The sequence below is a fragment of the Vipera ursinii genome (genome assembly GCF_947247035.1).
Source record: "Vipera ursinii genome assembly, chromosome: 3".
In the NCBI taxonomy this organism is placed as follows: Eukaryota; Metazoa; Chordata; class Lepidosauria; order Squamata; family Viperidae; genus Vipera; species Vipera ursinii.
Genome location: NC_139516.1, coordinates 121753389 through 121780548, shown reverse-complemented (window position 1 = coordinate 121780548; position 27160 = coordinate 121753389). Strand labels below are relative to the sequence as shown.

Genomic DNA, 27160 nt, shown 5'->3' with positions numbered 1-27160 from the left:
GCATCTAGCTGAAATGTCTATACAAATCACATGTGATTTATACATAATTCTGTTTGGCCATCCTAGGATCTATGCATATAATGAAGGGGAGAAAACATTCCCAGCAATTTAGATATGAAAGTTAATTAGTCAGTTTGAATAGGGGGCAGCAAATCTCATATAATTCAAATTAATGAGCCAATCAAGTCTCTTCCCTTCCAACAAGCATAGTTAAAAAGAGTGAGATAATATTCAACATGCTTAATTGTAAGACTGCAGATACAGGTGGTGTAATTGGGAAAAAGTTGAAATATGGATGTGATTTACTTATGGCTTGTCATTGATCCTCAGCCTTTTGAATAAGATCAGGTGTACTTATGATGTGCTGGATTCCTTTGTGCTAGATAAAATGTAAAAACTTCAGAGAAACCCATTAAATGTAGCTGGGGAGGTATGTGACAGAATTTTGGTTGAAAGAGTACAAGCACTAGAATGGACAAAATTTGGGAAGGCCGGTGCAGTTTTATGCTGGGCAGAGGATGTCAGACTAGGTTTTTGCTCTTCAACAGATTATTGAAATTGCATGAATGGGAGAATGAAAGATTATTTTACAATTGTTGATTCAAAAAAAAGATCTAATAAGGTTGGTTAATATGAAGTTGAAGATTGGCTGACAAAAATGCTGGAAGTAAAGCATGATTCAAATTAAATGAAATGCTTGGTTAGTGAAATAGTTCAACACTGAACTATGATGGTGTGATGACTCCTTGGTTGCTTAATATAATTATCAAAATATGTATGAGGAATGTTTGGGTTGATGGTAAAGGTATGTTGACTGGGGACGTGACCATAGTATATTTTTGTTTGCAGATGATGCCATCTGATTGGGTGACAACATAATGATGTGCAGTACAAGTAGTCCTCAATGACCACAATTGAACCCAAAATTACTGTTGCTAAATGTGATAGTTGTTAAGTGAACTACTGAAATGTTCATGTCTTTAACCTTTAACTGGGTGAAATAGTGCATAATAATGTAAAACCTCTTTAACCATGATACCTCAAATAGGTTAATCTGCAGAATGCAACCAAAATCTGGGACCCATGATTCCTATAGAATTGAAATTTGACAAATTTTATAAAACATATTATGACATAAATGTCACAATAGACTTACTGGGGAGGAAATCCTGATATTTGACTGCTATACAGTTCAACATGGGCTACTCTCAAGAGGTCTATGACACCTCATCGCGGAACACCTTACCCCAAGCCAACTTGCCACCAGGACAACTCAAAATGGCAAGCCTGGGCCATTTTGCTTGTTTTCCAAAGCTGGCCCAGCTTAAGGAAGGAAAAAGCTCCTGCCAGCCCACACTCCTTCTATGAAGGTTTCCCTGCCTTGTTTTCCAGCGCCCACCCACCCCCCCTGCAAAAGGCAGGCTAAGCGTGAGTCATTGTTCCACGTGTGCCCATGAACACACACACACACACATGCATGCACACCCCATTGTGAGCTGAGGACTTTTATCTGCATCCAAACTGGGGAGAAAGACCTCTCCTTTGGTGTGTTGTATTAGACAGGTCCCAGGCAGGGAGAGGTGACAGGGCAACTCTCTTCCCCGACAGCAAAAGGCAGGCTATGTGCGACTCACACACATACACACACACACACACACACACACACACACACACAAGCTTGGGGACTTTTTATCGGCGTCCAAGCTGGCAGACTGCCAATTGTGCCCAGATGTGGGTAGGAGGACCTCTCCTTCAGCCTGCTGAGCTGTACCCTGATGGCCCCCAGGCAGGACGAGGGGCAAGCAGAGACAGTAATAGGGTGACTCACTTCCGACAGCCATCGCTGCCCAGTCTTCCCGCTGAAGTGTCCAGCCTAGATCAATGACTCCCACATGTAGCCCACCTGCACTCCTTCTCCGAAGGCTTCCTCACCTCACTTTCTAGAACGCACACACACATACCCGAAAAAGTGAACTAAGCCAGAGTTATTGTTCCAGGCTTAGTGGCCCTGTCACTGTCCTCGTTTGCCCTTCTCCCTGCCCAGGAGCCATCAGAGTCCAGCTTGGAAACGAATAAGTCCCGAAACTCAGAATGGTGTGTGTGTGGTATGTGTGCATGTGTGCATGAAATAATAACTCATGCTTAGCCTGCCATTTGCTGGGGGGGGTACTGGAAAGGGGGAGCCTTCAGAGCAGGAGAGTGCGCTGGCCGGAACGTTTGCCTCCCTTAAACTGGGCCTGCTTTGGAAACCAGAGTGGGAAGGCCAGGCTCGCAGCACGTTTTCCCCACAGTGAGTGAATTGGGACAGTGAGTTGGCCAAGGTGAGATGTCCCACAACAGGGTGGCCATGACTAGGTGATGGAGGTGAGGGGGTGCCGGTCAGGTAGCAGCGGTAAGATAATGGCAAGGTGGTGTCAGCAAGTTGTCCCGTTCCAACTTTCCAGACTCAAACTTTTAAGGGCTGATTTTTTATTTTTAAAGTACATTAGAAGCAATGCCATTATTGAAGGCACTGAGGAATCTGGAAAGGAAATCTCTCTGAAATGATGACCAAATTGGTCGTGGGTTGTCTAATCTCACTTGAATTTATTTTCAGCTTGTTCTCCCTTACCCAGACCAGTATCAAATCTAAGCAGCCTTCAAGGATACTGATTGTTTTCTCAGAATTAGATTTAAGAAACAATAGAGCTGCATCAGTATATGGACGGCATTCTGTATGAAAGCCCTAACTGACCTTCCTTAGTGATTTCACATAGATGTTAAAAAGCAAAAAAAAAAAAGACAGAACCCTGAAATGTCCTGGTGTCAGAGAAAGATCCTCCACCACCACCTTCTGATTATATTCTGAACTGATGCTCCAAATCACTGCAAAGCAATGCCCTCCCCCAAAGCCCTGTCTCCACAAGACAGGTCAGGATGCTGTGGTTGATGTTGTTGAACTCTGCCAAGTGATTCATGAGATAGAGCCTTGGTGGAGCAGTGGGCTAATGCCTCCTTAAGTAACACCAGCTGCCTGCAATTAGTGCAGGTTCGCATCCCACCAGGCTCAAGGTTGACTCAGCCTTCCATCCTTCCAAGGTAGGTAAAATGAGGACCCAGATTGTTGGGGGCAATTAAGCTGACTTTGTAATAATGCCGCTTGGGGTGTGTGTGAAAGCCCTAATAAGCAGGCATATACATAGAATGAAGGCTACTGCTAAGCTTGTAAGCTGCCCTGAGTCTTCGGAGAAGGGCGGGATATAAATGGAATTAAAATAAAATTTAAAAAAATAAATATCTCCCATCTAATTTTCAATCTGCATCACCCACAAAGTGATTAGAACAGTCCTGGTATCATATTTATGCAAAATCCACCCCCACCCTGAGCCTGCCATCACTAGTCCCTATTACAATATTGTTCAATGCCACGTCAGCACAAAAAGGGTAACTAATATTAACTTTTGTTGTCTCATAACATTTTTGTCCAGTTTTACATACTATTTTCTGGGACATTTCCCAGTCTCTAAATTAAACGTAATTTCTGTGTTGCAAGCTACTCTGATAGAGATGCTGTTGGATCTTGTATCATACCTAGCTAGATGAAAAGCTGACCCCTCTTTTTTAATGGTTTTATTAAAAATCAGTACTATCTATGATGATAGGTCAAGATTGCAATTCAATCAAGGTGTTCTTTAACAGGAAGAAATGTAATATATTTAAGGAGGAAACATATATGTCACACATACAAGGTGGGAATTCATAGCTTGGAAGCAACACATCAAATATATTTACTTGCACATTTTAGATGGTTGGACTAAACCCTTGAAATTCCACAATTCTATGGTTCTGCCTATTCTACTCTTTTTAGAGAATATTTCTGAATTATACAATGGCTAAAGGTTGTAGGTGAAGAGCAGGCAGAGCTGGGGGGGAATTAAACATGTCATTAGCTTAGGGACCTTAAAGGTAAAGGTTCCCCCGCACATGCATGCTAGTCATTTCTGACTCTAGGGGCTCATCTCCGTTTCAAAGCTGAAGAGCCAGCGCTTGTCCGAGGACGTCTCCGTGGTCATGTGGCCGGCATGACTAGACGCCAAAGGCGCACGGAACGCTGTTACCTTCCCACCGCAGTGGTCCCTATTTTTCTACTTGCATTTTTACGTGCTTTCGAACTGCTAGGTTGGCAGAAGCTGGGACGAGTAACAGGTGCTCACTCTGCTACGCAGCACTCGGGATTCGACCCGCCAAACTGCCGACCTTCCGATTGACAAGCTCAGCGTCCTAACCCACTGAGGCACCACGTCCTTATGTTGGCACAAATAATCAAATTTCAGCCACCCTTGAATTCTGTTGACTTTTATCTAGTGCCAATTTAGTGCTGACCATTAGTTGACTAGATTCTTGTATATAGGTTTGAATAAATCTGTGTGCAACTTAACATATGGTCCTTATCCTTTGCACCTGACAAGGTTGTATAACTGTGTTTTTATGTGACTGATTAATCTTAAATATACAGGTAGTCCGTTCAGCAACTGTTACGATGGCACTGAATGAAGGTGAAACAGAATAACAGAGTTGGAAGGAACTTGGAAGTCTTCTACTCCAATCTCCTGTCCAAGCAGGAGACTTTATACCATTTCAGTCCCCTAACAGCTTCTCTAGAAACAGGATCTCTGGAAAGGGTGGCACCATCAGAACTGGGCTTTCTTAGAAGCTCTCAGCAGTCTTCCTGCCAGCTTAGTGTCATCTGCAAATCCAGGTAATTTATGAAGATATGGAAGAGTCCTGGGCCTAAGATGGAACCTTGTGGTATCCCACTGCTTACTTCTCTCCATGTAGATGTAGTGCCACTAAGGACTACTCATTGTGTACAGTTTGTCAGCCAGCTACGAATCCATCTGGTGGTGATGCTGCCTACCCCACATTTTTCTAGCTTACCAAAAAGTAGGCTGTAGTCTACTTTGTCGAATGCCTTACTGAAGTCTAAGTATACTACGTCCGTTTCTAGTTGTTTTGGAACTGTTGGTGAGACCGTTAAAAGTCGTTGGCGCTGTTTGAATTTGTTCTACCAGCAGCAAGATCTGACTGCTGGCCCAGTGATGGATTCTACTGCAAATCAGGGCTGTTTCCAGAGGAGGCAGAGGAGGAGAGGACCTGGAGCTTATGGAGCGAAGGAACTGGATGAGGCTGTCGGCAGGCCCAGAGGAAGAGAGAGAGAGGCTTTTGGAGGTGTTGGTGGCAGCGGCGGCAGCGTGCTCCAGGGGTGAAAAGAAGCAAGTCCTCTTAAAGGAAAAGGAAGAGTCAGGATCAGAAAAAGGAAAGAAGGCGAGGTTGTCAGAATACAAGCGAATTTGAGGGCTAATCCACACGGAGCCCCATTTCCATCTGTCCTGATTGCCATCGTTCACTCCCTAGAGACTAAAATGGACAATGTGAAATTTGAGCGGGCCCCGAACAAGAAGTATATATCGGAGGTGGTGACCCTTTGTATGCAACGAAATTTCATTTTGATGTATGCCGATTGGTGTACATTCAAAGTGACAATAAAGTTATCATCATCACAGCATTTCGCCGGTCTACTCATTTAGTCACTTGGTCAAAGAATGAAATAAGATTGGTTTGGCATGATCTGTTTATATTCCCCAAGACCAGACAGGTACTGTATTCTCTTAGCAGTTTCTGGATTACTTTAATTTTTATTTCTAGTCTGTGTTTTACAGTTGTGTTTTTGGCTAGGTTGGTCTATAGTTTGTTTTTGCCTAAAGACCGATGCAAAGAATAAGTTAAGCAGCTCTTAAGGAACTTACAGCCTGAGCCCAAAGTTTATGTCATATGATCAAAATTCAGGTACTGGGCAGCCCGCACACACTTGCAACCATAAAGCAGGGGTGTCAAACTCAATTTCACTGAGGGCCGTATCAGCATTGTGGTTGCCCTCAGGGGGCCGGGTGGGTATGGCCGGGATGGGCGTGGCCTACTGGGTGGGCGTGGCTAGAGTGCATATGGCCTACTGGGTGGGCGTGGCCAGCTCTACATCCTTCGCATCAAGGGTGCCTATGGGGGCCTGGGCAGGAGTGGGACAGATCTGAGGGTCTCTGGCAGAAGGAGGGTCTCTGGGCCAGGGCCAAGGCAGTGGGGGCCGTTCCCTCACTGTTTCCAGGATGGCTTCGGGGGCCACATGAAACCACTTCGCGGGCCGGATTTGGCCCCCAGGCCTTGTGTTTGACATGTCTGCCATAAAGGCACTTCAACTCCTCCCACTTGCCTAGCTTCCTCCCCATTTACGCCCTTTTGACCCCCTGCTGCCCTGCGCTTCCCGGGAACCTGACCTTTGGTGTCTTCTTTATCCAACTGCTGACAAGGCATGCCCGGACTGGCTGCAGGGACTGAGACTGAGATTGGGCTTCGTGTTCAAAAAAAGAGAAAGCCAAAAGCAGAAAAGGCAAAGGGCACGCTGTAGCTCAGGAGCTGCTTCTGCCTTTTTTTTTTCCTTTTTTCCTTTTTTCTTTCACAGCCAAAGCCCAGCTCAGCCCAGCAGCCAGACTAGAGACACACCTTGTCAGCAACGAGTGCAAGAAGAGCTCATTCGTAAGCAGGCTAATGATTTGGAAAATAGGAAAGACTGTTTTTAAAAGTACCATTAGTATTATATGGCTCTGTGGAAAAAAGGACAGTATAATACAGGCACGAATAATAGAATTGATTACAATCAACCAGACGTTCACAATAGGGTCTCACCAAATAGGCTGCTTGGTAGTAGAAGCTAATTGACTAAACTAACTTTCGTAAAGGAATTAGACGTAACCTATAGAATATCTAGGGTCGCGGTGGCTCAGGGACACGGTGGCTCAGTGGGTTAGGACGCTGAGCTTGTCGATCGGAAGGTCGGCAGTTTGGCGGGTCGAATCCCGAGTGCCGCGTAACAGAGTGAGCGCCTGTTACTCATCCCAGCTTCTGCCAACCTAGCAGTTCGAAAGCACGTAAAAATGCAAGTAGAAAAATAGGGACCACTCCGGTGGGAAGGTAACAGCGTTCCGTGCGCCTTTGGCGTCTAGTCATGCCGGCCACGTGACCACGGAGATGTCCTCGGACAAGCGCTGGCTCTTCGGCTTTGAAACGGAGATGAGCACCGGCCCCTAGAGTCGGAAACGACTAGCACGCATGTGCGGGGGAAACTTTACTTTACTTACCTATAGAATATCTGTGCAGAACATATTAGCTGAGAAACCAGGCCTCTTAATTGCAACTGATCAGTGGTCAGGTTTACAGCATACAGTATATATAGTATATAGTATATATACTCTGTGTGTAGAAATGCACACACATGCACAAACACATACATCTTGAAAAATCTTAAATGTAAACTTTAAATCAGCTGTCAGTTCTACAATACTTTGGTGGAATAAGAAAAGACATCATGGATCAGAGGCTTCTGATACTAATTTAAGATGTTGCATGAAGACATCTCTATGCAGCAATAGGGATAGGCAGTTCCCTAGCCTAGTTCCTGTCTTAAAGCGTGTATTGCAGGTCCAATGTTACCCAGTTTTTATTAATGGTTTGGTGCAGAGACTCATGATAAAGGAATGTCATCTGCAAAAGCAGATAAGTAAATCTTTCATCGTGCTGTTGCTGAAATGCAGTTTGTAGTATTGGATTAAGCCAGACATGTCAAACACAAGGCCTGGGGGCCGGATCCGGCCCACGAAGTGGTTTCATGTGGCCTGCGAAGCCATCCTGGAAACAGTGAGGGAACGGCCCCCACTGCCTTGGCCCTGGCCCAGAGACCCTCCTTCTGCCAGAGACCCTCAGATCTGTCCCACTCCTGCCCAGGCCCCCATAGGCACCCTTGATGCGAATGATGTAGAGCTGGCCACGCCCACCCAGTAGGCCATGCCTACCCTGGCCATACCCACCCGGGCCCCTGAGGGCAACCGCAATGCTGATGCGGCCCTCAATGAAACTGAGTTTGACACCCCTGGATTAAGCACTTTGGAAGCCATTAATTCCTACTGTGTAAAGGAGGACCTGGTGATTAACAATCCTCCACTAGTGGAGGATTTGCAAAGAGACCAGGTGGACAAAATGGCAAAGAGGAGGAAATTTTAGATCTTTATATATTTTTAGAGTTATTTTTCATATCTCAGGCTCTTGAGATCCCCAAATATACTTAGTACAGGCTATAGTGATAAAGTAGTGCAAAAAGAAGTTGTTCACAGTACGCTTTAAAGTGTTGCAGTCTTGCATCTTCTGTACTGTTGCTGATGGGATTTGATAGTGCCAAATGGTTCTTCAGTCAACATATTAGGGTTATTGAATTACAAAAGGACATCAACCAGTTCCCCACACACTTCATTCCTGTGAGAATTGAGGATGGCTCGCTCCTACCTTGATATCTTTATAACATCATGTTTATAACATCATGTCCACGAGCAAAAGAGTAATCATTTTGACACACTGTAGTGTTCTGCCATCTGTGCTCTGAAGGGTAGATTGGCTAATAACCCAAAAGATTGAATAATGCTGAGCCAGAGAAATAAAGTATGGGGGAATGTGATTGTGTGCTGCAATACGTGTTTTATTGGTCTTCTAGAGCAGAGGTCCCCAATCTTTTGGGCACCAGGGACCAGTTCCTTGGAGAAAGGTTTTTCCACGGACTGGAGAGTGTGTGGTTTTTGTGTGCTGCCTGGATCCCATGCATGGGGCTTTGCTTCTTTGTGCAGACCGGTTGCTGGCATGCCACAGCCTGGTACTGGTTCATGGACCGGGGGCTGGGGACACCTGTTTTAGAGTCTATACAGTATATAACTTCCCATATCATAACATTATTACAGAGGGCCAAGCTACCTCCCTGAATTATTTTTTAGCTCATCAAAATTCAGAATCCTAAAATCCTAAAAGTTATTGTATGGCATGGGGCAGGTTCAAAATTCAAGTGGTAAAGAAGTACTTCATTCTGAATTATACTTTTTAGTATAAAACCTAGTTTATGAAGCCTTTAAAAATTGAGAGGATGAGAAAATATAATGTGCAATAATATCCTATAATATTTGCCAAAAATACGAACTTCCACCATGCTGTAAGAACAAAACAGTAAGGAGGGGTTCATTTGTTTAATTGGCGGTATCCATTTGTTCTGAATATTTATTTACAAGTTCATAACTGTATAAAGGGAAACATTACTCTGCGTTTTGGGAGGGAGACTGTAATAAAGTTGAATATATCAGTATTCTGCTCTATCTGCATGATAACTCCAGATATAATTTTCAAGCTTTTAATAACCCATGTTAGACAATGTATCCAAATAAGCAAAAATAGCATTGTAGAATTATTACTGTCTACATCTTATTTCATAAAATGTGACTGATGCTCATTAGGTTTATTTCCAACTTATGTTCTCCTCCCATTAATAACTCTGTAATAATATGTGTATAAGACTGTCATCAGAGCAGCAGGTGCACTATTCCCATATTTACATACATTTGTGTTCTTTCCCTTTAGATTAAAATATGTAATGATCTCGTTACGGTAATTGAGAAAGGTAAGAGTTTGCTCACATGGCGTCATTCTCAATTTACTAACTAGATTCCTTCTGTTGCTTGTATGGAGCTGAAATGGCTGTCATTTAATTTGGATTGGTCTCTTGCCTTTTCCACTGGGTTTGCTCTGAGAACAAATGGTCCTTGTTTATGTCTGGTTCGCTAAGGATCACTAGGAAGAGTATTATTGGTAGCTCTCTGGCCCTGAATGTTTAAGCTTTGCTAAAAAAAATAATTCTCTCTTTCTTTCTTTCTTTCTTTCTTTCTTTCTTTCTTTCTTTCTTTCTTTCTTTCTTTCTTTCTTTCTCTTTCTTTCTTTCTTTTTCTTTCTTTCTTTCTTTCTTTCTTTCTTTCTTTCTTTCTTTCTTTCTTTCTTTCTTTCTTTCTTTCTTTCTCTCTTTCTCTTGCGCCTATTTGCTTCAGGCAGAATTTGACACCAACACCTGCCATGGTGGAAAATGTCTTTGTTGCTTTAGCACTTTTGTTTGAATTGCTGCAGGGGAGCCAATGGGAGTTAAAACCATTTACTTTTTTTTGTTGCCTAAGCACCATGGAATAGGATCTTGAGATGGTGCCGATAAGGAGTGGCACGTGCTGTGCTGGCCCTTTGAGTTAGCTCAGCTTAATAAGGGGCTCTTTTTCTGGGAAGGGCAGATTGCTGAGCTTGGGCCTATGAATGGAACAGCTGGGGGAAGAAAAGGGAGACAAAAGAGGGAAAACATAGGCTGCCCTGAACCTGGCAATTGGGGGTGCAGTTTTGGAGCCAGAGAGCAAGCTGGCCACACGCCAGGTGTGACCTTTGCAGTCTGCTTGGTTCTGCTTGTTTGGGCAATTTCCAGTGCAATCCTGAAAAAAGGAAGAAGGAAGCTGCTGGGCAGCAGGGCGTTGCTGGATGGATGCACTCCCTGGGTTGCTGGGACACTAATTTAACTCTTGCAAAACCAGCCTGCAGAGAAGGAGAACTCAGGAGTTTACTAGGAACAGCTTGCCTAAATGGCCAGCTCTTCAGGTTGGTCAATGAGTCTGCATATCTGGACCGAGATGCCCTACACACAGTCACTCATGTGCTCGTGACCTCCCGGTTAGACTACTGTAATGCTCTCTACATGGGGCTGCCCTCGAGGACCACTCGGAGGCTTCAGCTGGTGCAGAATGCGGCCGCGCGAGTTGTGATGGGAGTTTCCCGATACTCCCATGTAACACCTTTCCTCCGCGAGCTGCATTGGCTTCCGGTTGCCCTCCGGGTGAAATTCAAGGTGCTGGTGATGACCTATAAAGCCCTAAATGGCATGGGTCCGGGTTATCTTAGGGAGCACCTGCTGCCAGCATCAATCTCCCATCATCCTGTGCGCTCCCACAGGGAGGGCCTCCTTAGGGTGCCGCTGGCAAGTGAGTGCCGGCGGGTGATCCCCAGGGGTAGGGCGTTCTCTGTGGGCGCGCCTGCCCTGTGGAATGACCTGCCTGTGGAACTCCAGACCGCCCCTGACCTTCGTTCATTTCGCCAAGACCTAAAAACCTGGTTGTTTGATTTATCTGGCCTGGACTGAGGGGTTTTAAATTTTTAAATTTTAAATTTAAATTTTAAATTTGGGCTATTGTTATTTAATCCTATTTTAATTTTAACTTTATCTTAACCTTTGTACTGTTTTAACTGTTTTTAACTTTGCCCTGTAAACCGCCCTGAGTCCTTCGGGAATAGGGTGCTATAGAAATCTAATTAATAAATAATAAATAAATTATATCCCTGCATCAGGCCAAAATTAGCCTTCTGTATCAGAGTTAGATAAACATTTAGCAATTTCTATGGTTAACTATCCCTAAGGAAAGGAAGCCGGTTATGTTTCAAAGGGTAACATGTCCATTACTTATACAATAGTGGCCAAAATTGTGGAAACCTTTTGGGAAAAGTATACAGTAGAAATGCCACCTTTGGTTAAGTTTCCACCAAATTTTCTTCTAATTTCTTTATAACTGTAGCCTTGTTCACTTAATAATACTATTTTACATCGCTTTCTGGGCAACCAGTCAACTCTTTGCACCATTACTTTAATTTTATTACGTTTTACAAGCTCACTAAATGAAAGAACACGAAAAAACCCAACCAACTTGATAGCGATCACACAACACACTGACAAATGTCCTCCTCTCAGCTTCAATACAATAACTGAATCCTACTTGTGATCTGATTGGCTCATTGCCAAAACAAGATGACACCTGATTGGTTCTCTAAACACTCATGCTCACTGGCTACAATCAGATGAAGGAAAGCTACCTGATATCAACCTAATCAAGTTGGTCTTCCTTTTTCTGGTTATTTGGCTATATAACTGTTCGTAGAATACAGTACAGATAATTGAACAAACTTTGTTGCGTTACATTCTTGATTAAATTATCTTTCCATAATTTAATCCAGCAACCACAATGCTGATGTGGCCCTCAATGAAATTGAGTTTGACACCCCTGATTTAAGTGATTCGGCCCCTTCTGCTTAAGCTCATATCAGAGGAACATACGCAAGGCCACTTTGAAGGACTATTCCTCTCTGACAATAAAATCCCTTTTGTCATTCCATCAAGATGGAACATTATGCACAATACAAACATTTTCAACATACATAAGAGTGCATTTTCCTATGTATAATTTAAAAACCCAGATGAACCAGCGGCGGTAGATACAAAGATGTTCATCTTTTTCTTCTGTTTATGGGAGTCATACAAATAATTCTCCATTCTCAAAGGAATGTGTATATTGCATTTGGCATATACAAACACCCACATGACGTTGGAGGAGATGGATAACGTTTTTTAAAAAGTTCTCTGCTAGGAGGGAGCTGATGAAATGGCATTTGCATTTACGGAAGTCTCCTGGGACAGATCAAAGACACAGTAGCAACAACTGTGCTTGATTGCAACATGCATTTCTCTGCTCCTAGGAGCATTGATTATAATTATGCTAAAGAACTAACTAGAGGTTTTGCATCCTCATTGTCTTATGTGCATGTATATATACTCTTTAAATAAGTTTGATTGCTTTTGAATTAAGTAACTTTTTCTCTTCAATTAGAAGAGATGCAATTTTAGCTGAAATTCTACATACAAAAACTCAGCCACTTTAAAGAGACTGGAATGTATTTCTAAATAAAAACATTGTAAATTATGATGTCTTTACAAGAGAAATATCAATTTAAACAGAAACTGCTTTATCTCTTTTGGGGAAATTAGAGTATTATGTAAAAGTGAACTCTTTGTACATAGGAGGAAATTGCATCTTAAATGGACAATAAGGAACAATTGTTATTCCATAACGTTCACATTCAACCTCCTAATACACATTCACCCCAAGATTATGAATTTGGTCTTACATCAGCACAAATTGTTGATATGGCTGTTTATTTGACTTTAGGTTAATGTTCATGGAAGCAGTAAACAACAGATTGCTTGGATCAACAATATAGTGAAAATAGAAACCAAAACTCTAGGTGGGGAGCATAACTATTAGAAGTATCATAGCTATTTTATACTTCCCTGGAGTTTCACTTCCAAAGTATTTGTTTAAAAATCCAGCTCAGAAGCTAGTATCAATTTACTACTGCTCACCTGAATCCAAACATTTTTTACCCTGGCAGACGCCCAGACACACATCACAGTAAACTACTGTTAATTTTGCTGGTGATGCTGTCTCTGTTTTGTGAGTGTGAGCATGTTACTCTTCTAGGAATTGCATCATGTGGGAGCGGCTAATTTCCTTTTTTTTTTCTTCTCAACATTTGCATGTTTGTCTGAAATAGCTGCCAACATCATTTGCTAAGCTATCTGTAGACTGTTGCCAGTTGTATTTTTGTTACAAAAATATAAAATGGATGGCATTCATCTCTTTGGCTTACACCCCTTTGCTGTTTGTGTCACCAATCAAACACCACTCCAGATTTTGAGCATTCCTGTCAGTATCTGAAGCTAGGGAACCATGCTTTATTAAAAGATTTCTAAATTACCTTTAACATATAATAGCATTACAAAGTTGAATAAAGAAATGTTACATATTTTATTATTAAATGTTTATTATTATATTATCTTTTATTCATTAAATATGAACCTCAGTCAACTGAACATTCAATTTGACTGATTTATTATTATTATTAATATTAATATTAATATTATTATCTGCAGATTTTCTAACATCACTCTAAGATCATAGCATAACATTCACTCATGCTTTTAAAGTAGAAAAATGGATGACATTTTAAAATAAGTAAGTCTTTAGAGAGCACACTTTTCCCCCAAGAATCAAAGGAAGGTGGACACCCATAGCACAAATGTGATATAGAACACTGAAGTGGAAGTCATCACACTTCAAGCACCCCATCACACCAGCTATATACTTTACTAAAATCTACAGTTCCCTGCAAGGAAGTCAGTCAGGAAGATTCTAGTCCTGAATGAATGCAAAGTGCTCGTCAACATCTGATAATTAGCCATGTTGGTGAACATAATAGCGAGAACATTTACACTGCATGGCCTCCTTCATCAGATTCAATCATTTTATAATAACAAAATGCAATCAGTTGTGATGATCATCAAATGATATGTACTTATTTGTAATCTACCTATTGTTATCCAATGTGAAACAGCCTGGAATGTATTTTTATTTGTATGGATTTTTTAAAAAGATCTAGGGAGGTATACAGTTTGGTCTGCTATCTGAAATGATGTAGTCCTAAGGCAGTTGTGTGTACATACGTACACATATTATACATATTGTCCTCTTGCAACTGAGAATTTGTACATCTTTCAGAGATCAATTTTAAATACATTCATTCAGATATTCAGAATCACAGGCTGCATGAATTTTACTACTCCACTATTTAGTCTACAGAGAAGGAAGTGTAGAAAGAGAAATAAATTACAGCCAAAGCAAGCCAGGTAGAACACATAATGACTAAGCAAAAGTAAGTCATTTGTTAGAGAACTAACCAGCATAATCAACCTACTTAACCAAAACATTTAAAATCTAAAATGCTCTAAGACTGATATGACAAAATTAAATTCACAAAAATGGCCCCGCTGTATCTCGTGTCAGGCTCTATATGCTATTGCACAGAAATTTGTGACATTATATGTAATGACATTTTTGTCAGAATTTACAAAATTGCTGTGATCAACCTGGAAAACTCAAAAGGGTAAGGGTAATGCAGTCTCTGTAAAAGGTACCATAAAGTAGCATTTCCTCAACATAATTTTATTATAGATTATATTAACCAGACAAGACAAATGCAAAAACAATACAAAAACTCATAAAAGAAAAAAAATAGAAAGTGCAGAATCCGCCTTAAAAGAGAAAAAGAAAATATAAGAAATTTTCTTTACACCCAACAAATATACGTATATTAAACGTTAATCACTTACCAATGCCTCTCAAAATACAGTGAGATACCTCTTCATTCCATATCTCACCCCAATTTCTACAAAAACATCTAAATTTTCAGTTCCCCATATTAATCAGCAAACATCCAATCAAAATTAACAAAAATGCCTAATAACAGAGATATATAATCTCCCTTTTCATTTAATCTAAGTTCCCCTCATCCCTCTCTTTAACAATTAAACATTGCAGAAAAATAAATAAAAACTATTAAACATTACCAAAAATAATAACCTTTTATTTAGATATCAAAAACTAATCCCCCATTGCTGGAGCTGGGGTAGGTGTGGTTTCGGCATGACGCATCTGTCCGCGGGCCAGCAGTTTGACACCCCTGCATTATACCATTAAACATTTTCAAAAGACAAACCATCCAAATAATCATTAAGCATCATCAAAAATAAGAACTCATTGTTTAATCATAATCAGAAAAAGCTGTGTGTGTCTGTGTTTTTGTGTGTGTATAAATATATATGTATAGGTCACATTATTCACCAAAGCACCAGAAGGCAGGACAAGAAACAATGGTTGGAAACTGATCAAAGAGAGAAGCAACCTGGAATTAAGGAGAAACTTCCTGATAGTGTGGACAATTAACCAGTGGAACAGCTTGCCTCCAAAAATTGTGGGCGCTCCATCACTAGAGATTTTTGAGAAGAGGCTAGACAGTCACTTGTCTGAGATGGTATTGGTTCTCCTGCTTGAGCGAGGGGCTGGACTAGAAGACCTCCAAGGTCCCTTCCAGCTCCATTCTATTCTATGAATATATAAAACTTCTTCCAGCCACTCTTAAATCACATAAAATCCTAACCCTTTTTTCTTCTAACGTAATATCTTTTCCTTTTCTCTTAAAATTCTTTTTAACTTTCAAGTCCACTTGTAACCTTCATAAATCAACTCCAGTAATTCTCTTTATATTTCAGTTTAAAATGATCTTTCTTAATGTATTGTTCCATTTTTAAATGATCGTCCAATTGCATTTGTAAATCCAGTATCTCCATCTTTGTTTTTATAAGCTGTAATTTTAAATCCACCCTAGGTCCATCTCAGTTATGTCCAGAGGGATTTGTTCATCTTCAGTGGTTACTTTTGGTTCCTGTAAAAATATTCTAGTACTTCACAGACCCATACATCAAACATTTTCTTTAAAGAAGCCATCTTGTGCTCTAGTAATCAACTTTCAAAGTCTTGCTTTGTATACAAGATATATTTGCCCACACGAAAAGCTTTTTCTAATTAACTTCAGTCATTAAGTCAGTTTCACAAGTCTTAGCATTTATAAAGCTTCCCAGAAACAACTCTTGAGATCAACCTTTTCCTATATACGCGTATTAGAAGAATTTTAAAAATATAAAGATGTTACAAAGCTGATGTTCTTTCTTTTTAAAATGATTGAAGAGAAGGCTTTTCAATCTTAAAGAAAGGTAAAATTGCAAATTTTTAATGGTAAAAAGATGAAGTTTGGTCAAACCTTTAATCCTGAAAGCTGCATTTACAACTCGGAGCATGGTGGGACTGTGACTTCCAGCTGAGCACAAGTGGGTGCAAAATGAATGTTTCTGCTGTCTGCTCATAAAAATGCTGTCTAAAATACATATGGGCAACCTCCAGATCTCTCTTTCTTCCAGAGAGAATTTTGGCAATCTTTAGATCGCATTTAGCTGCCAATTTTAGCGATGATGTCTGCAAAAAATGCAAGCATTGGCTCTCCTCACCTCACAGAAAGTCTTCTGAATAAAATAGTATTTTCTATTATTCCTAATCCATGATGATAATTTCATTTATTATAAAAATATGTTTTGAAATCTGACCTCTAGGACTGCCAGCAGAAACTCAAACTTTACTTTTGTGAAGGCTATGTAGAAGAGAAAGAAAATGTCTGGCATTTTCTCCTTGGAGGTGTACAATTGGGGCATCTGGTTTTTGATGTCCTCAGTTTACAGCCTTGGTCAGAGTTTGACAGTCTGCAAAGGGGGGCAAGTGATGTACCAGCTGGGCAACAGGTTTAGGTATCATTTGACAAGAGCAATGCTTGTGCAGATTTGTCTTATGGCACTTCTTTGAAAGCTCTTTCCATCTGCTTGTAGAGGGCGAAACGGGACATGATTTATGAAAGCAAGCTGATCAGTTTCAAATCTTGTGTGGCTTCTATTTCAGCCCCTGGAATTTCCATGCATTGTAGAATCTTTTTTAATCAATACGTGTAGAGTTTCCTATATTGTAGGTTCTTTAATATATGTTTTAATATGATATTCTTCTTTTTTCAGACATTACTACAAGTTCGACTGATGATTTTACTGCACATGTAAGGACCAAATAAACAGAGCAGATTTTACCAATGCCAACAACTGTCAAAAAAAAAGTTTCTGGGAGGTTGTACTCATTGACCAGTACTCTCAGTAAACCTTCAAGTTAAATATTTTTGGAAATTTAAAATAATTGAAGAAACCTACATGCTCATCTGCTCTATCTTCCCAGGTGGTAATTTTGAAGACTGCATAATGAAGGGTTTTTTTATTTTCTGTTTTTTTTTCTATGAAATCATTATTCCTTAAATTTCAAAGTTAAATTTTTCATATTTTCTGGTATTGTTTCCTGGAGCTCATGTAATAACTTTCTGCTATGAAAGATTGAAGTCCAGACTTTTCATTGCCAGTTTAAACTGTGATAAAATACTTGCTTTATCTAATTTTAGTTTGCCAATTATGTGCCATCTAAAGGAGGATTCAGAACAGTAACTGAAAGCCCCTCTTCTCAAAAATGTCTTAAATGTAACATTAATAATCTCAGTATAAAGGTAAAAAAAGTAAAGCTGACAAGCTCAGCATGTTTAACTGATGAGCTATCACGCTCCTGGAATCTCAGTGTGATTTAAAATTTACTGGAAGAAAGTACTGTTTGATTTCATTGACGGAGAGCCACATTTAGCCAAAATGAAGGACTTTGGACTAATAATTTCCTTTTTATATTAAAGAAAAATGCTGCAAAGAACAAACTGCTTAGTATGTAGATGAAAAGTGATTATGCCTTTACAATACCTTTTCCAATATACCATCGTTTTATATTAGTTATTTCCAAAGTTTATTGCGCACATAACCGACAATGACTACTTAAAAATCAATAGCACTTTTAAATATTTATATAGTTAAATAATATAGAACAGTAGTAAAACCTACATTGAAATTTCCTGGTAAAATACTATTTCATATGCAAGATATACAGTATGAACCTATGGCATTTAAATCTTACAGTGAGTGGTTAAGTGGCTTGTGCCAAGTCAAGGTTCCTATTTCTGATGGTTCCATTCGACAAAATTTCAAAGTTAATCCCTTAATCTGTGCTATTATGAATACTGGCTACTTTATCAACACAGAACAGCTACTTAACTGATCACCTGGGGAAATACGGATCAATATAATGACTCAGTTCACACAGCACACTACTTTCTGGTTTGCTTAGCCCATCTGCCTGGATTCATGCAGTACACTGAATCATAAACTCATGATACCATCTGAGGTTTGCACAAGACACATTTCCTGGCAGTTTGTTTGAAACCAGTTAGAATTTACAAGGAAAACAATTTCTATATGAAGGGGAATCGTATTCAGGTATAAAAAGCCTTTGTTGTAAAGTGATGTTTGAGATATTGGCGCAAACTACCGAAGTCCTTGCACAGTAGACACTGTTCATAATTAGGTACATCTCACTTACGAACACATGGGCTACCTTTATTTATTTTTCCGTGGTGTTTGCTGAATATAATTACAGAAGTAGAAAAAGTCTCCAAGCTGAATTTGAAATCTTGGAAGAGTTTATTGATACATTCATGCAGGATTTTTTATTATTATTATTATCTCATAAGAAGATAGCTGATCCTTGCCTTCTGCTAAGATGGTTTTTAACTTCCCAGTAGAGCCTACAAACCCAGGACTTCTTGATTTGTTTTCTATTTAAATAACCATCAGTCCCAATCTTGTACAGCTACAATGAAGACAGCCAAGTTTTATTACACAAATGCAAGAGAGTATCAAAAATTTATGCTGTGGGATCTCGGAGTTTTCTGAACTTGGTGGTACCACCAAGCTTAGAGAACATCAAGGACACACACACACACACACACACATTTAACCCTGATTTACAAATATTCTATCTGTAAAATCTCTTCTTGGTCTCACTTATGAGAATGGATACTAGCAGGATGGATACTTCTTTCTTGTTCTGCCCTGCAGATTGATTCTTCTCTGCTCCTTCCTTTAAATGGGTTTCAGAGCAGTTTTAAGGAGAACACCGTGAGTTACCCGAATACACATTAATTTCTATGGATCTACAAAAAGTCAAAATCTAGCATGTAGTTTTTTTTATTTATATAATTGGTAACAGACAAAAATGCTTATAGAAGCAACAGTATTTGGAAACAATGTTGGTGGGAATGAGGTGACTGGAAAAAAAAATTTTTTTTTTGAAGACATAGCTTTTAATTTATTTCTGGTGCTGTTTGCAATAAATGCACTCCTTTTCCTGACAAAGAACCGTATATAGCAAACCTAATTCAGAACTACTGTACTAAGTTGTACTCATCACAAACTTAGGGGCTTGAATTGGGCCAATTATCAAGAATATAACGCAGTCAATTGTTTCCTAGAGAGATTCCCAGTCATCCAGGTCACGGTTGTCCCAAAGATGCTTTTTCAAAAGGCAAACTGGACTTTGTTTTTCCTGGAAGACATTTCACTTCTCATCCAAGGAGAAGCTTCTTGGATGAGAAACGAAACATTTTCAAGGAAAAACAAAGTCCAGTTTGCCTTTTGAAAAAGCACCTTTGGGATACTCAGTGGTTGATCCACAAACAATTATATATACATCTTTGCACTTTATAGTTATGCATTGCATCTTTGAAATATATTACCACATTATGAAAGTTGTTTGGCCTGTAAAAGAAAAGGTAGAATTGTGAATGTCTTGCATACTGTATATGTTAAACCAAACAGAATCAAATTCCAACAAACTACTAACAGCAGTTAAGGTTTAAGTGGTTAGGAAACTCACATCCTTCCAGCAAACTAGGCATTTAATGATATTTGGGACACACTAAAACTTCTCATGTGCTCATTGTAGCTTACTGACTATAAATACGTAAGGGGATAAAAAGCAAACCATGTGTTGCCTTCAGGGATAAAGTTACTCAAATGCAACTGAATATGTTTAATGATTAATAAAGTCTTTGATTACTAAACAACATAGCCTGGAATTAATTTGTCGATAAAATAATCTTATTTTGATATTATTAATAAATAGAATAATGTGTTAAATTATAAGTAGATAAGATTATTGTTTTCCAAAACACAATACAGTATTATTGGTTACATGTACTATTTATTTCCCAAAATTCCACACTGCCTATCTCACTTAAGTGACTAGATAGTTTACAAATACTTAGCCGACCAGAATGATATTAGTAGGACTATAACCATAGGCCTGCCTAGAGAGAGGAGAGGGAGGAGGAGCAAAAGCACAACAACTGCATTATTTTATGATGAAAATTATTCAATTTACATACTTGTATTTACTTCCAAGTTCTTTGCACAATGACATCATGATGCATATTTCATCACATATTGACATCACTGCAGCTTCTAAGGGATGCCACTGTTTGTAGAATGTAATAAACAATCATTTACAAATAATTAATATATTTGTATACACTTGTCTCAACGAACGTGGGTGACTCACAGTCAGAAAAAGTACAACTAAACCATAAAAAGTAAAGTGCTTAAGAAAGAAACGTGTGGTATTAAGCTGAACTTATTTAAATACTAAACTCCTCTTCCCTACTAAAGCAGGAAAATATATTCAAAGCTTTTACTTACTGCATAGCCATCATGTAGCACTTTTATGTAAGTATGGTTGTCATGAGACATCTCTATTGTTCACCCTAAGAACCTCAACCTTTTGTCAGCACTGTCAGAAGAGATGTGATGCCATGCTACTGAGTAATGACACTTGTAAGTGAACTTTTGTTGAGTGGAGGCACTCAAAAGTTTAAGGGAAGGAATGTCTAAGGAATGCAATTTGGACCATATTAATAGAACTGAAAAGATGCAGACTGGCCTCTGTAGAAAACTATCCAAACTCACTATTTTTTTTCACGTCTTTGCCCAACGCATTTTAATACATTGTAGAGAAGCATACAAATAAAGGTGGTTTCATTGGATTTATTATATGTTCCCTCCCAACTTTTATTTTAAAGCAGTATTGTAATGCTGTGATTAGATCAGTTTCTCTATATTAGCTAGTTTCAACACTCCTTCCTCTCCCCTACAAAGAAATATATTAACTTATGAGTAAATCACCATATAGAAGCAAAGGCTATGCCCCAAAATGTGAAATTACATCAGCTTTCTCACTAAATACTATGGTACCCTGACTTGTGGATGGTTTTCCTGCTGGCTAGTGATTGCCAACAATGGAGAGTAGCCAAGCCAGAGGAGAAGCAACATGCAGCTCTAACAATTGACACCTGCAGAAACTTGGGCAATGCAATTATCAGAGAGTCACAACAGATGCAGAAGAGGAGGATGCTATGAACAACCCAATCCCAGGACAACCTTTTTTGTGCCAATTCAAGTAGCAGTGAAAAAACTTTAAATCTACAGTGGGAAATTATCATAGTGCTTGCATAGTTGTTTGGCATCTTGAAACACTGACTGAAATCAATAGCCATTTGTCACTATAATTCAAATGATCCACTGCCGAGCTCTATAAAATTAATAAAAACAAAACCAGACCACTAAAATTCAAATGTAATTGTAAGTGAAGGCCCATTCATCTGTACGCTACAGAGCCTAGGAAGGGATGAAGGGCTTCGCTTGATATAAAAAGGATTTTGAATTTAACAGCCAATTACCTTCATACATGAGAACATACCACATTCCAGTTGCCTCAGTGGAAAAGAAGTGCTTTCTACTGATTGGCATCAGTTCAGAAGAAGAGTGGACTTCAATCATTCTTTAGGAAACAACAGCTTCGGATGTACTGACAAAAATGAAGGTAATTGTTTAGAAACCTGAATCTCCGCATTTTCATTCTTTATAACCCAACAGAAAATTGGAAAGAAAGCACACCAAAGTGCTTGGGATCCGTCTAGCCACCAACAGATAATTCCAAAACCAGAATAGAATGTGAGCATATATTTTTTTTGTACGATCAGAGAGCTAACCAGAAGAATCAAGTTAGATCCAGCTGGGCGTTGTGAGGAGAGAGACAAAGGCCCAGGAAAGTTTCCGTAGTGCCTCCTTATGGAGAAAAGTGGACAACAACTTGGAATGCTGCTGACCACCCAATTCTTAAATTTACTTCCACCTCCCTGGTCACATGACCCAGAAAGGAGCTGCTTTAGGAACAATTCCGGAAGCCTGACTCTGCAACATGTTTTCCCTGCCATGTTTAAACTCTACCTGTGGCCACTTTAGTTTTTTTACTCCACTGAAAACCTCTATGCTAGGAAACAAGATGGATTAAAAGTAATTATAGATCAATTTTGCATTACCACACAGTTTTATATTATAATTAAATGTGTTGACGTAGCAGAAATCAACAAACCATGCGAGCAGCATTTTCGTTCTCTTTTTAAATATAAATGTTTAGCAAGTAATTTCCTCTGCTAAAATTACAAAATAAGTCAACAAGGAAGAAACATTTCTTAGGTGTCTGATCAAGGCTGGAAACAAAAAACATATTTCTCTCTCCACCCAGGCATAGATGTTCCCTCATCATTTCCCCTCAACCACTAGATGCTTAAAATTGTGAATATTTTTAAGCATATATTGATGCCCTGCCACTTCTCACTTAGATTGGCATATTGTGGTTTGCACAATGGACAGCCTGCAAAGGTGTTTCTCTCTTCTGGATATATTTTTCTATATGTCTCCATTCCTGCTTAATATTAATTATTCTTTGTAGTCACTGTTTTTATTTCTTTTGTTTAACTCAAATATCCCACACAATTTATTGACTAACCATATTTTAAAATCCTTTTCAGTAAAATTAAGTGAATTCAAAATGAACATTCACACCAGTAGAAGTAATGGCATTTTGAAGAAAATGCAATAAATTGCAATCTAAGAATCCAGAATATATTACATTTATGATATAATAGCTTTTTCTTGATAATTTGCAAATTAGTTCAAGTGAAACATTATTCTATTAATCATAAACTATTTCATCTTGCAGTTCATGATAGAGAATACCTCAAATATTTATATTAAATAGATTTCTAAACATGCTGTCCATTCATGCAGTTTAAAAATGATAGCAATGCCATGAATTTACAGATTTACAAAAATTGTTTTAGTTAAATCCATAGAGGAGCTTCTTAAACTTTTATTCCACTGTCATCTTACCCCATTAAAAGCCATGCATAAGTTATACTTTTATCAGCTCAATACTGGATAGCTTTTGAACACTTTGGCAACTTTGCTATTTTGCTTTTAATTCACTTTGGGAGGAAAATGATTCCTTTATTATTCTGGATAAACTGCAGTAGATATTTGGGAAGACAAATCATAACCAGTTTATTTGCAGGGATTTGAATTTATCTTAAAGGTAAATGTCCCCCCGCACATGCGTGCTAGTCGTTTCTGACTCTAGGGGCCGGTGCTCATCTCTGTTTCAAAGCCAAAGAGCCAGCGCTTGTCCGAGGACATCTCCGTGGTCATGTGGCCGGCATGACTAGATGCCAAAGGTGCACGGAACGCTGTTACCTTCCCACCAGAGTGGTCCCTATTTTTCTACTTGCATTTTTTACGTGCTTTCAAACTGCTAGGTTGGCAGAAGCTGGGACGAGTAACAGGCGCTCACTCTGCTACGCGGCCCTCGGGATTCGACCCGCCAAACTGCCGACCTTCTGATCGACAAGCTCAGCGTCCTAACCCACTGAGCCACCGCGTCCCTTTGAATTTATCTACTGGAGTGCAATTCCCAGACAGTGTCTACTGTCCTATTGTTGCTGTAGGTCATCTCTTTTAGAATGTGAATCTTCAACATTTCTGGGATCTTTTAGCTCCAAAGTCTGTCATTAAGGGTAGATATCCCACAGAGAGTGAATGACATCCAACTCTTGGCACTCCAGAGGGACTCACACACACACACCACCAAGTTCCCTATAGCAAGCGAGGCCAGACATCTTGGATCTCTTCATTTTGGGGTGTTGAAGAAAAATGTTTGAGGCAGATATACTACTTCAAGATGCATTCATCCAGATTTTTTTCCCTTTCTTAAACTTTTAACACCCATACAGAAACTCAAATGGGTCTAAACAATTCAGTCTCATCTACATCACTGGTTATTTAGTTCCCAGGAAAGTAAAGAAGAAGAACCAATGGCTAAGATTTGCCTCCAGTTTCAGGAGAACTAAAGAACAAATCTCTTTGATAAGAAATTCTAATCCCTGAATATTATTTCAGACTGAAAGATAGAAATCTGTTGCTTGCCCCATCACTTTTCAGGCACATGGACTTCCTTGCTGAAGCAGGATATTACCCAGATTTTATGGGCCATCTTTTAATTCAATGAACTTATCCTAAAGGTAATCTAGGAGCTACGCCATAAGTCAGGCAATTGTAACTTAAAACATTTTCTTTTAACAAAAAGTGATGTGTTTTCCTTAAGAATAAAGTGTACAATTCTGTCAAAAAATATCCCCCTCTCCTTTCCACATTTACATTTTTGCATATCTTTGTCACTGAATTTATCAGCATTCTGTGTGGATCCCACTGAATGGATCCCACATAAGAATGGAGTCTGAGTGAACAAACGGCATCAAAATGTGGGGTTTTTTTCCATTTATTTCAGAAACAAAGTCATTTACCATGCAGTCATTAATGTGAAAAAAATAAAAGTGAAAAGTGGTGTAACCGCATAATGTCAATAACTGATTATATCATCTCTTACTTAGCACTTTCTGCAACTGGTGGCCTCCTTCAACTTTGTTCTATTTGAGGATTTTCTAGCTTGAACAGCTTATTTGAAGCAGTTTGTTTACTCGATCCTTGTGAGCTACTACTTTCTGGACAAAGCAACTCAGTGGTCAAGAAGAAATGATCACCTTAAGCTATTAGGATAATATCACAATTTATCACATTTACAGTCCTAAAAATGGAGGTTCATGAACCATAATTTGTGCTCAGTTCATTTGTTGCTATATATACATAAAACTTCATGGATTATCCTTGGGATGTGCTCATTTATCATTACGTTGTTCCTTTTAGGCACAAAACAAAACCAAGAAGTAAAGGCCAGCAGTGTTTGATTTAGTAACCATTTGTTAGAAGGTGACAGCAGACCAGTCATTTTGCCAATTTAATCTTAGCCCTTCCAATTCTCTCATAATACTGAACGTTACACACTCGCTTTCTTAAAGGTCTACTACTTCATTCCGCAAGGCTAATCAAAAGGCTAATCAAAAGATTTTAAAATTTCTCTTAAGGGAAATGAATATATTAATTGAGATTTTTTTTCAACTTATCAAAGCCCCACTATTAAGAAAGATAGGACTATTTCTAATTTAATTTGTTTTGCTTCCTCCATCTCTGGGCTAACAAGATGACAATGCCGCCAGAATGGCAAGCATTGAAGGAACAAGATGTGTTTCATAACCTTCCACATAAATATTCTCTACTTCCACTTCAGATATCCATTATACTTGGAGAGAGAAAACATCATAAGCTGAAAGAAAGTAAGAAATGTTCTCTTAGCACTACAGAATTCTAAGTGGTAATATTCCAACTGAGAAAGGAAAGTCCTCTTGAGTTTACTAGAAATTTTTCCAGAGCAGACTGTATGAGTTCACTTTAATATTTAAAACATGCTCATTATCAGGACACATTTGGTTGCTTGAAATTAATTGAAAGAACCAATCTCTGTTTTATAAACTGGCAAAATCTCTGACAGCTTACATGAATTTTTCTTTCATGCAAATAATTAATGTGTGCAGTTATCTTTAGGGTTTTTCATCATTTTCTATAGGTAGTCCCCGAGTTACAACCACAATTGAGCCCAAATGTATGTTGGTAAGTGAAATATTTGATAAATGAGTTTGCCCCATTTTACGACTTTTCTTGCCACAGTTGTTAAGTGAATCTTTGCAGTTGTTTAGCAAAAGATGATCACATGACCCCAAGACACTGCAACTGTCATAAATATGAACCATGTGCCAAGCATCTGAATTTTGTCATGTGACCAAGAGAATGCTTCAACGGTCATAAGTGTGAAAAACGGTCAAAAGTCATTTTTTTTAAATGCCGTTGGTCATTAAATGATCTGTTGTAAGTTGAGGACTACATGTATTGGATTTCATGAGCATAGTTTAAAGTTACTATTAAATGGAACCTTTTGAACAAAAATAGTGGCTTCACCATGATGAAAATTGTTTTTTTTTTTATTGAAAAGTTTTAAAAAATACAATTTTCCTTTAAGAAACCCCCCTTCCCCCTCCCTCCTCCCCTCCCTACCTCCCCCCTATCTCCCCCCCTCCCCCTCTCCCTCCTCCCTCCCCTGCCTCCCCCCCTCTACTTCCCCTCCTCCCCCCTCCCCCCCCCTCCGACTTCCCAGAGCAAAATACAAGGTATATATCTAAAAAGCAATCATAAACAATCATATACTAACAATTATAAACTCTAAAATCCATCACTCTCTAGCTTATATAAAGTAAACCAATCCTTAACAATACTAAATATATATAAAAAACTAAAATAAAAGAAAACTAGCATCATTCCCATCTATGTTCTTCCACATTTCCCTATTACCTAAACATATTCTCATTTACACATCACAAACACCTATCCCTATTAACCTCTCTAGCCAAAATAGACTATAATAGATAGTTCTTACACAAATTAACCCGCATTAACCCACAAAACTTTCTTCCTCTTCCTCTGTAATAAATTGTCCATTAATTCCAAATTAAAGATTCTGTTACCATACATATCATCCCAAAACTTTTAAAAACACAACTACCACTTGTCTATAAGTATATTGTGGAAGTTCCATAGATTTCTGCTGGTCTTATTTTTTTGTCTTTTTTGAGCGTTTTAAGGCAGCACGCGTCACCCTCTGTTCTCTAATATCATCCAAAAGAGTTGCAGCTTGAACTCCTCCTGTACCCTTCTCGTCTATCAGTCCATCTTCATCCTCTTGATGTTCTCCTTCTCCAGATCCCTCTGCAGCTT

At 39.1% G+C, this 27160-nt stretch overlaps 1 protein-coding gene across 1 annotated transcript in view; it reads left to right on the top strand.

The window, feature by feature from the left end:
* RALGAPA2 (Ral GTPase activating protein catalytic subunit alpha 2) overlaps positions 1–19115 on the top strand; it is a 192220-nt gene extending 173105 nt beyond the window's left edge. Inside the window, exons 39-40 of the mRNA XM_083358327.1 lie at positions 9481–9520; positions 17204–19115. Of these exons, the coding sequence (XP_083214453.1) occupies positions 9481–9485 (5 nt within the window). The 3' untranslated portion in view covers positions 9486–9520; positions 17204–19115. The remainder of the gene's footprint in view (positions 1–9480; positions 9521–17203) is intronic.
* Positions 19116–27160: the final 8045 nt, after the last annotated feature.